This window comes from Colobus angolensis, unplaced genomic scaffold (genome assembly GCF_000951035.1).
Source record: "Colobus angolensis palliatus isolate OR3802 unplaced genomic scaffold, Cang.pa_1.0 Scaffold11, whole genome shotgun sequence".
Taxonomy (NCBI): Eukaryota; Metazoa; Chordata; class Mammalia; order Primates; family Cercopithecidae; genus Colobus; species Colobus angolensis.
In genome coordinates, this window is record NW_012112030.1 from 2,202,849 (window position 1) to 2,213,693 (window position 10,845).

At 49.1% G+C, this 10,845-nt stretch overlaps 2 protein-coding genes across 3 annotated transcripts in view; one reads left to right on the forward strand and one right to left on the reverse strand.

Annotated features, from left to right (window-relative positions):
• The window catches only part of COPS7A (COP9 signalosome subunit 7A), a 7,311-nt gene extending 2,229 nt beyond the window's left edge, over positions 1-5,082 (forward strand). For both annotated transcript variants that reach the window (XM_011952068.1, XM_011952063.1), the window contains exons 3-8: positions 1,158-1,233; positions 1,456-1,544; positions 2,481-2,683; positions 3,620-3,725; positions 3,886-4,037; positions 4,216-5,082. In XM_011952068.1, the coding sequence (XP_011807458.1) occupies positions 1,158-1,233; positions 1,456-1,544; positions 2,481-2,683; positions 3,620-3,725; positions 3,886-4,037; positions 4,216-4,255 (666 nt within the window). In that variant the 3' untranslated portion in view covers positions 4,256-5,082. The remainder of the gene's footprint in view (positions 1-1,157; positions 1,234-1,455; positions 1,545-2,480; positions 2,684-3,619; positions 3,726-3,885; positions 4,038-4,215) is intronic.
• MLF2 (myeloid leukemia factor 2) overlaps positions 2,406-10,845 on the reverse strand; it is a 31,960-nt gene continuing 23,520 nt past the window's right edge. The window contains exon 10 of the mRNA XM_011952047.1: positions 2,406-2,434. The gene's annotated coding sequence lies outside the window, so the exon portion shown is untranslated. The remainder of the gene's footprint in view (positions 2,435-10,845) is intronic.

Genomic DNA, 10,845 nt, shown 5'->3' on the forward strand with positions numbered 1-10,845 from the left:
TGCGAGACACCATCTCAGAAAAAGAAAAAGAAGCACTTATTGAGTGGCTGTTATCTGCCCTTCTTATGGTCTGGGAATACAAGAAAAGTATCAGGCATGGAGCTTACCCTTCTGAAGTTTACATTACAGTTGAAGAGATAAGATGAATGGATGTAAGTCTAATTTATTTATTTATTTAGCAAGTATTTCTTCTGAGGCAATTACTGCATAGCTCTGTGGGATACCAGAGACTGGGTCTATAATCTTGTTGAAAGATATTCTTAGGTAGCAACCTTCTGCAAGGATTGATTGATTAAGTGCCAGAATGAAGTTGAGCACAGTGGCTCATGCCTGTAATCCCAGCACTTTGGGAGGCTGAGGCAGGTGGATCACCTGAGGTCAGGAGTTCGAGACCAACATGGCGAAACCCCGTCTCTACTAAAAATACATATATTAGCTCAGTGTGGTGGTGCACGCCTGTAATCCCACCTGCTTGGGAGGGTGAGGCAGGAGAATCACTTGAACTCAAGAGGCGGAGGTTGCAGTGAACCAAGATCACGCCACTGCACTCCAACCTGGGTGACAGAAGGAGACTCCATCGCGGAAAAAAAAAATGCCAGAATGAGTGATCCATGATAGGAGAGGAAATCTGGGTGAACTGGACTGGGTGATGCAAGACAGTGTCCTGGTCAGGTGGGTCTGAAACAGAGACCGCAAACTTAGATGTCTTTCTAGGCTGTGCAGCTGTCAGAGATGAGTGAGGCTGAGGCAGGAGTCTGTTGAATTGGGGAGTACTGCACACTGCCCAGACATATTCCAATTTAGAAATATCAAACACTCTGAGGGCCAGACAACACAATTTGCAGTGTCTGGTGCGTGTGTCTGTTCGACTCTGAAAACTGAATGTCTTCAACTCTGAATTTAAGGTAGGAATTGGATGGCATATGGAGCAAGAGGGCATTGTGGATTGGGAGAATGGTGTAAACAAAGGCCTGAAGGTGGAAATGATGCCTTCCTGTGGGAAGCGTGATCAGAGAGGCAGAGAACTCCTTTTGATGAGCCAGGAGAGTTAACATTGGCTGGGAAAGATGGAACAAAAAGTGGAGTTCCACACAGGGTAAGGCTGGGAGGGTGGAGAGGGAAGACTTCGGTCACCTCCTTTGTCTTCATTCTTGCAGCTGGCTGAGAGTGACTTTGCCTCCACCTTCCGGCTGCTCACAGTGTTTGCTTATGGGACATACGCTGACTACTTAGGTAACCAGAGGGTTTGGTGCTCTGGAGTAGTGGAGATGGGAGCAGGGCAATTTCTGGAGGGACTCAGAAGAAATTCCTGGGATATCCCACTTAGATCCCCTGGGCACGTAGGGTCAGGGTCAAGACCTGAATTGGCATTGAAAGTGGGAGGGGAGGGAAGGAGGCTAGGGCTTCCCAGAAAACTGAAATCAGGATTCCTTACACTTTGTCATTTTTCCCTAGCTGAAGCCCGGAATCTTCCTCCACTAACAGAGGCTCAGAAGAATAAGCTTCGACACCTCTCAGTTGTCACCCTGGCTGCTAAAGTAAAGGTGAGTGGCAGTCCCCCAGTCCTACAGTCTTGAGCATCCTTTTGTATGTCCCTGGGAGTCCACACTAGGACAGCCTTTGTCTGGACCGTTGCTGCTGCCTGCCCTCCCCTTGTCCAAGGTCTGTATATAAACTCCATTAGCAACCATTTAGGCTGATAGTATTCTTAGTTTTCTGTGTTGTTTTTATTTTTTAATCAACTTAAGTTCTAAATAAACATCTTTTGTGTTTTTGGTCAAAATAGCAAGTAGGATATTGTTCAGGTGTTGTCCAACAATACCTTCTTCCCTACTGCTGGAAACCAGGCTCTCTCTTAATGAAGTGCTAGGCTTCTCTTTGTTAGGATGAGAAATATATATCCCAGAAGTATCTGTATATTCCCGTTAGGCTGTTTTTTGTCTAATATCACCACCCACCTCCCCAGCCTGCCCAGTCTGCAGCTCGCAATAGTTACTTGACTCTCAGTTGTCCTCGGGATTTAATTTAAACCAGGCTATCTATTGAGAGATACTTCCAAAGGAATGCCTGTTGCAAGTAGGCAGAGGATAAATGATAAACAGTAACTCCAGACCTCTCCCACTTCCGCTTACTCCCCTATGTCAGGCTGATCTTGACCGAGGACCGGGTGATGCCCTGAGCTGTGGCCAAAGGAGTGACACCCAGGCAGATGTCATTTTCTCCCTCTGTGGTGTGGCAGGGGTGAGGGTGTTAGGGGAGCATTTTGTATTTTATTTAAGATTGTCCTTCTACTGATGCTGTTTTTGAAGTGGGAATACTTTTGTTTACTTTGCTTTAGAACCAGCCTCTTAGAGGAAGTGATTTAGGAATGGGAGTGGCGGGCAGGTGGGCTGGGGCAGGGGGAAAAGGAGGGAAGATTTTTGGAAGCCCTTTTCTGCTGCGGAACCTCACAAATCCTGACCTGATCTCCGCGGCCCCAGTGTATCCCATATGCAGTGTTGCTGGAGGCTCTTGCCCTGCGTAATGTGCGGCAGCTGGAAGACCTCGTGATTGAGGCTGTGTATGCTGACGTGCTTCGTGGCTCCCTGGACCAGCGCAACCAGCGGCTCGAGGTTGACTACAGCATCGGGCGGGACATCCAGCGCCAGGACCTCAATGCCATTGCCCGAACCCTGCAGGAATGGTGAGAACCGTATCCTGGCACTGTCCCCTTCCTTCTCACCCTGAGAAAGAGAAAGGTGCTTCAGGGTGAGAGAGGGCAAGAGCTGGGCTGGTCTGTAGAGGTGAACCCAGGAGGATGAAGGTAAATGAATTTATCCCTCCAAAGGCTTCTGCGGAATGCAGGAGTGGGGGAGACCCTGGGAGGCGGCAGAAGTCAGTGTCTGTGATAGAGCAATTGGGGGAGGGAAACTTGAGGGGATCCTAACCAGTAAGGTGGGTCGCCTATCTTAGGCTGGATTCTGTTGATTGATCTATCACTACCATTGTCCACAGGCCATGGACCTTTTCCTCTTTTTTATTTTCTTTGTGTCCCCATCTAAATTCAGGGTTTCTGTATTCATTAAGTCACCTCTTTTTCTCTTTGGCATCTGCTACCCTATTTTGTTTTTGGTTCCTACTGCCATCTTGCACATCACTCCAGGCACTTCCTTATCGCTCTCTGACCACACCGAGTGTCCATCCCACTGCTAGGAATGTTATCACAGGTAGTTTCTAGGTGCCCTGTTGAGGGTTCCCAACTCAAAATGCCAGAAGCTGTGTCTGGCTCTGTTACTCAGGTTGGAGTGCAGTGGCACCAGCTTGATTCACTGCAGCCTCCAACCTCCAGGGCTCAAGCCACCCTCCACCTCAGTCTCTCGAGTAGCATGGGACTACAGGCTCATGCCACCACATCCGGCTAATTTTTGTATTTTTTGTAGAGACAGGTTTTTACCGTATCGCTCAGGCCAGTCTTGAACTCCTGAGCTTAAGCAATCCGCCTATCGTGGCCTCCCAAAATGCTGGGATTACGGGGGTGAGCCACTGCGCCCTGCCTCTAGGGTTCTTTTTGAGTTAGTTTTCTGTGAGTCTGTGATTGCAGCCCTTGTCTGCTGACACTTCTCTCCCCTGACTCCCGCAGGTGTGTGGGCTGTGAGGTTGTGCTGTCAGGCATTGAGGAGCAGGTGAGCCGTGCCAACCAGCACAAGGAGCAGCAACTGGGCCTGAAGCAGCAGATTGAGAGTGAGGTGAGCAGTCAGGGGAGCGGGCGGACCCAAGCTCCCCCAGCCTGGGCCACTTGTCCTTTGCAGAGAGGATTTGGACAGTGGCTGCAGCAGACAACCAGATGAGCAGGGGTGGAAGGTTCTGGAATCTTCCTTGCTATCGCTATTCCTTTCATCCTGGTAGGTTGCCAACCTTAAAAAAACCATTAAAGTTACGACGGCAGCAGCAGCCGCGGCCACATCTCAGGACCCTGAGCAACACCTGACTGAGCTGAGGGAACCAGCTCCTGGCACCAACCAGCGTCAGCCCAGCAAGAAAGCCTCAAAGGGCAAGGGGTGAGCCAGGGTAGCAGGAACTGCTCACTTCCAGGGTGCCCTGCTTTTACCCCAGGGACCTCTCTGTCCTCATTTCCTTCAGTTACTTGCATGGGAGTAGGGAGTGGGGGGAACCTCCAGAGGTTAGGGGATTCCCTGCATTCTCTTTCTCTCTCTTTCTGTCTCTTCTCCTTGCCAGGCTCCGAGGGAGTGCCAAGATTTGGTCCAAGTCGAATTGAAAGGACTGTCGTTTCCTCCCTGGGGATGTGGGGTCCCAGCTGCCTGCCTGCCTCTTAGGAGTCCTCAGAGAGCCTTCCTGTGCCCCTGGCCAGCTGATAATCCTAGGTTCATGACCCTTCACTTCCCCCCACCCCAAACATAGACCACACCTTCTCTAGGGAGGAGGCAAATGCAGGTTATGTTTTTGTTGGTACTTTTTGTTTTTTGTGACTTCATGTGTTCCATTACTCCCCGCTGCCATGCTCTCTCCCCTGTTTCCTTAAGAGCTCAGCATCTGTCCCTGTTCATTAAATGTCACTGAGTAGGTGGGTAGCCCTGATAGGGGTTGCTGTGTTTCAAGCATAACCCACAGGCGTTTTTTCTACCACCCCATCCCTGCATGCCTGATCCCCGATTCCTATACCTTACCCCCCACCTATTGAGCAGCCTCTGAAGAGCCGTAGGGCCCCCACCTTTACTCATACCCTGAGAATTCTGGGAGCCAGTCTGCCATTCCAGGAGTCACTGGACATGTTCGTCCTAGAATCCTGTCACACTACAGTCGTTTCTTTTCCTCTCTCTGGCCCTTGGGTCCTGGGATTGCTGCTGCTTCAACCCCAGAGCCTAAGAATGGCAGCCGTTTCTTAACGTGTTGAGAGATGGGTCTTTCTTGGCCCTGGCCATCTTGGGAAGCTTGATGGCAATCCTAGAAGGGTTTAATCTCCTTTTGTGAGTTTGGTGGGGAAGGGAAGGGTATATAGATTGTATTAAAAAAAAGGTATATATGCATATATCTATATATAACATGACACAGAAATAAATCTATGAGAAATCTGTCTACAAACTACCCTGAACCAGGTATCTTCTGTGTTTGATATTTGTGGATGGGAAGAAGACTCATTCCCAATTCACTCTAAAAGAAACAGTACTGGAAGATGAAGAGACCCAGATACTATTTGCTGAGTCTCTGGCTGAGGCCTAGATCTCAAGCTGTATGCCTTTGGACAGGTTGCTCAGCATCCGTTCAGAAGTAATGGATATGGCTGGGCGCAGTGGCTCACACCTGGAATCCCAATATGTTGGGAGGCCAGGGTGGGCATGTCACTTGAGGTCAGGAGTGTGAGACCAGCCTGGCCAACATGGTGAAACCCCGTCTCCTAAAAATACAAAAAAAATTAGCTGGGAATGGTGGTGCACGCCCATAATCCCCTAAGGAGGCTGAGGCAGGAGAATCGCTTGAACCTGGGAGGTGAAGGTTGCAGTGAGCTGAGATCATGCATGCCAGCCTGAATGACATTCAGAATGAGACTCCATCTCAAAAAAAAAAAAAAAAAAAAGGATGGGTGTAGTGGTTCATACCTATAATCCTGGCACTTTGGGAGGCCAAGGCAGGTGGATCATGAGGTCAGGAGATCAAGACTATCCTGGCTAACATGGTGAAACCCTGTCTCTACTAACAAAACAATTAGCTGGGCACGGTGGTGAGCACCTGTAGTCCCAGCTACTGGGAAGGCTGAGGCAGGAGAATGGCGTGAACCCGGGAGGCGGAGCTTGCAGTGAGCCGAGATGGCGCCACTGCACTCCAGCCTGGGCGACAGAGCGAGACTCTGTCTCAAAAAGAAAAAAAAAAAAAAAGGCTCTGGACATGCAAATGGTGGCCAGTGTTTCTGCTCTCAAGGAACTTGAGTTCAGTCTATGTCCACCGACCTCATAGAATTATAAGGGAAAGAGTTGATAATGAACTTGAATTTTCACATCGGAACCACACAGAACTGTCAGATCTGTGGCAAGAAGAAGCCATTGGACTCCTGCCCTCTGTCCACTAGAGCTCTCTAGGAAGTGTGCTAGAAGGATCGGAATCCTTGGCCTAGCTAGAGTGCTGCCATGGACTCCCTAGATTGGAGAGCTCTGGTGTGAGGGACACTTGAGCCTTCATTTGCATGTGAAGTGGTTGCCTTCTGAGGGTCCTGGGGTTGACAGCTGCTCCCCAGAGCTTGTGATGTTCTTTAGGTGGAGATTTAGGACAGACCACCCTTCATTGGTCCTAAAGCTATCAGTCATGGAATCAGAAAGTGGGAGTGGGGGCTGGGCACAGTGGCTCATACCTGTAATCCCAGCCCTTTGGGAGGCCAAGGCAGGCAGATCATGAGGTCAAGAGATCAAGACCTTCCTGGCCAACATGGTGAAACCCATCTCTACTAAAAATACCGGGCATGGTGGCGCTTACCTGTAATCCCAGCTACTTGGAAGGCTGAGGCAGGAGAATTGCTTGAACAGGAGGCAGAGGTTGCAGTGAGCCAAGATGGTGCCACTGCACTTCAGCGTGCTGACAGAGCGAGACTCCGTCTCAAAAAAAAAAAAAAAGTGGGAGTGAGATTCTGCATTTCTTTTGTGTGTGTGTGTGGTTTTTTTTTTTTCGAGACGGAGTTTCACTCTTGTTGCCTAGGCTGGAGTGCAATGGCACGATCTTGGCTCACTGCAACCTCCATCTCCTGGGTTCAAGTGATTCTCCTGCCTCAGCCTCCCAGGTAGCTGGGATTACAGGCATGCCCCACCACGCCCGGCTAATTTTTGTGTTTTTAGTAGAGACGGGGTTTCTCCATGTCAGTCAGGCTGGTTTCGAACTCCCGACCTCAGGTGATCCGCCTGCTTCAGCCTCCCAAAGTGCTGGGATTACAGGCGTGAGTCACCATGCCCGGCCAGATGCTAGGTTTTTTATTACAAATTGGCTAGGTAAGCTTGCTGTCTTGAGTGGGGCAGTGACTTAATGAGACCAGTCTAAGGTGCCCCATTTCAGGAGTTGAAATTCTTGGCTTCTCAGTTTTTCCCTAGACAAGCAAGAGTTGATTCTCAGTCTCTGCCTCTGAAATAAACCCCTTCTTCCCACACCTTCCAGTGTGTAAAAGTTGCTAACTTTTGGTGCTTTGAGCCTGTCCTGCCACCCCTGCCCATGCTTTAGTTTTCCTTTGGAACTCAGTATCGCCTTTACCTGTAAGCTGGTCCCAGCTAATGGTGCCATAACTTCCCAGGCCTCCCTTACTCTGTCCTTTAAGAATGGCTCTCAAGTCCAATGTGAGCTAGGCTGGGACTGCCTGACTTCACCCAAGGAGGGAGGGGAAAGCATTCACATCCCAAGGTTATGGGACAAAGACAAATGCCATTTGCCTTTGATTTACAGAAAGAAGTGTCTTGGCTGTGAAGGCCTGGGGAAAGGACAGTAAATTATTTGGGAGGTGGCGAGGATCGGTTTTTGACCCAGAAATGTGGTTTAAGATTTAGGGATTCCGGCCGGGCGCGGTGGCTCAAGCCTGTAATCCCAGCACTTTGGGAGGCCGAGACGGGCGGATCACGAGGTCAGGAGATCGAGACCATCCTGGCGAACACGGTGAAACCCCGTCTCTACTAAAAAATACAAAAAACTAGCCGGGCGAGGTGGCGGGCACTTGTAGTCCCAGCTACTTGGGAGGCTGAGGCAGGAGAATGGCATAAACCCGGGAGGCGGAGCTTGCAGTGAGCTGAGATCCGGCCACTGCACTCCAGCCCGGGCGACAGAGCGAGACTCGGTCTCAAAAAAAAAAAAAAAAAGATTTAGGGATTCCATGTGTAACCAGGCCCAGGGCACCAGGAGAATCTTCCTAACCAAGAATCTTGTCTTTCACTTGCACACACACACACACACATGCTGATCCTTACTGGATAGCAATCTTGGATGATTTTAGGGCTGGTCACAACAGTTGTCTATTACTATGTAATAAATTACCCTAAAACCATGCCTTCAAACAACATGTAAATATGATCTCAGTTTCTATGGGTAAGGAATCTGGGCACGACTGACTTAGCTTTCTGCTTAGGTTTCTCACAAGACTGGAGTCAAGGTGTTAGCTAGGGCCATAGTCCTCTCAGGGTTCAAATGGGAAGGATTTGCTTCCCGGCTCACTCAGTGGTTGTCAGCAGGATTCATTACTTCACAGATGGTTGGACTGAGGACCTCATTTCCTGACTGACTGCTGGCCAGAGGCCACCCAGGTAGCCTCCATCACAGCAAGAGCCAGAAAGACATCACCAGCAAGATGAAGTCACAGTCTTTTGTTACTTAATCATGGAAGTGACATCATGTCACTTTTACCAGTTACCGGGTCCAGTCTATACTCAAGGGGTGAAGACTACACAGGGTGTGACTGTCAGAAGGCAGGAATCATTGGAAACTGTGTTAGAAGCTCCCTACCACAGACAGTTTTTCGGGGCCACCAGCATCAAAATAATCAGGGGAGCTTCTGAAAATGTGTATTCCTGGACCCCACTCCCACCCTTTGCTATTGAATTAGAATCTCCAGCGTGTGAACTGGAAATGTGCCATCATCACCCTCATTGTCTCAGCTCTGCAAGGGCTCTGAAAAGGCTACTGCAGGGCCTTGGAAGACATGTAAGGGGGCCCAGGGTCATCGTCTGAGAGAGAAGGGCAAAAGTGAAACTTTTGAGTACAGGGCAAGAGAGTAAGAGAAACTTGCCCTTTCCTTTGAGGTTCTTAAGTATATGGTTATATATTACAAGTGTGATAAGTACCTTAAGAAGCATTGGGTGGGCCGGGCGCGGTGGCTCAAGCCTGTAATCCCAGCACTTTGGGAGACCGAGACGGGCGGATCACGAGGTCAGGAGATCGAGAGCATCCTGGCTAACACGGTGAAACCCCGTCTCTACTAAAAAAAAATACAAAAAACTAGCCGGGCGAGGTGGCGGGCGCCTGTAGTCCCGGCTACTCGGGAGGTTGAGGCAGGAGAATGGCGTGAACCTGGGAGGCGGAGCTTGCAGTGAGCTGAGATCCGGCCTGGGAGACAGAGCCGGAGACAGAGCCAGACTCCGTCTCAAAAAAAAAAAAAAAAGTATTGGGTGACACGAAAGCATTTAACTGAGATCTACATCTTGCTTGGGGTCAGAAAAGCCTCCAAGGACATGATTTTAAACTGAAACTAGAAGCCCAAGTAGCAATTAGCCTGATAAAAGAGAGGGTGAGCATCTTGGATGGGAAGACTAGTGGGATAAAGGCCTGCAGGCAGAAAGCTTCATTCTGTGACCCACTGCCTGTCCTTCAATAGGAAATGCATAATTTGGGGGATGGGGCAAGATAGACAATGCTATACTTAATGTTCATTTATCAGTCAATTGGCAAATGTATCTTGTTTTTTGTTTTATTTTGCTTTTGAGACCACGTCTCGCTCTGTCACTGGAGCTGGAGTACGGTGGCACGATCATATGGGAATGGGGAGGGAAGCCCCCGGGGCCCAGAAAATGTCAGAGAGACCACAGGAGGAAAATCAAGAGAACAGTCCCATAAAAGTTTATGAACTCCTGGGCTAAACTGTGAGCTGTGCAAGCATAGATCTGTCCCTAAACAGCCTAGCTAAGGCTTTGTGAACTGAGTTACAGAATGGATCACAGTCCAGGTCTGACTGGCCACTGGGTGGCCTCTGAGCCGGACGGATCCAAATAGCACTGCGAACACTTTTAAAATAAAAGGGACATTGAAACCACAGTGCTAAAAAGGCAGGTCAAAACTTGCTGCCTGAACCTGATTACCTGCTAAAACAAATTAGCATTCAACATGTTCAACATACTCCTTAAGATTTTAACAAGACCCAGAGCCTCAAAACATAATATTCAAAATATCCAGAGTGTAATCTAAGATGACTCAGCATACAGATAACTCTCCAGGGAAAAGACAGCCAACCCCAAGGAGGTGGAAGTGTTGGAATTTAAAGCAAATGCTGCAAGCGGTCTAACCATGCAGGAAGAAGAAAGGGAGAATGCTTTTGAAGCAAATGTAAAGAAAGTCTCTCTTTTTTTTTTTTTTTTTGAGACAGAGAGTCTCGCTGTATCGCCCAGGCTGGAGTGGAGTGCCGTGGTGCGATCTCGGCTCACTGCAAGCTCCGCCTCCTGGGTTCACACCATTCTCCTGCCTCAGCCTCCTGAGTATCTGGGACTACAGGCTCCTGACTTCGTGATCCACCCGCCTCGGCCTCCCAAAGTGCTGGCATGTGAGCCACCTTGCCTGGCCTAAAGAAAGTCTTAGCAAAGAAATGGAAGATAAAGAACCAAACTGAAAATAGCAATAACTAGGCCAGATGTGGTGGCTCACGCCTGTAATCCCAACACTTTGGGAGGCTGAGCTGGACGAATCACCTAAGGTCAAGAGTTCAAAACTATCCTGGCCAACGTGGTGAAACCCCACCTTTACTAAAAATACAAAAATTAGACAGGCGTGGTGGCGGGCGCCTGTAATCTCAGCTATTTGGGAGGCTGAGGCAGGAGAATCGCTTGAACCTGGGAGGTGAAGGTTACAGTGAGCTGAGATTGTGCCACTGCACTCCAGCTTGGGTGACAACAGCAAGACTCTGTCTCAAAAAAACCAAAAACCTAAACTTCCCAAACCTGGGAAAAGACAAACACAGATTCAAAAAGTTTGGTGAACAGCAAACAAGATATACTCAAATCCATGTCCATAGCCAGTGTGGTGGCACACGCCTGTAGTCCCAGCTACTTGGAAGGCTGAGGCAGGAGAATCACTTGCACTCCAGCCTGAGTGATAGAGCAAGACTCCGTCTAAAAAAAAAAA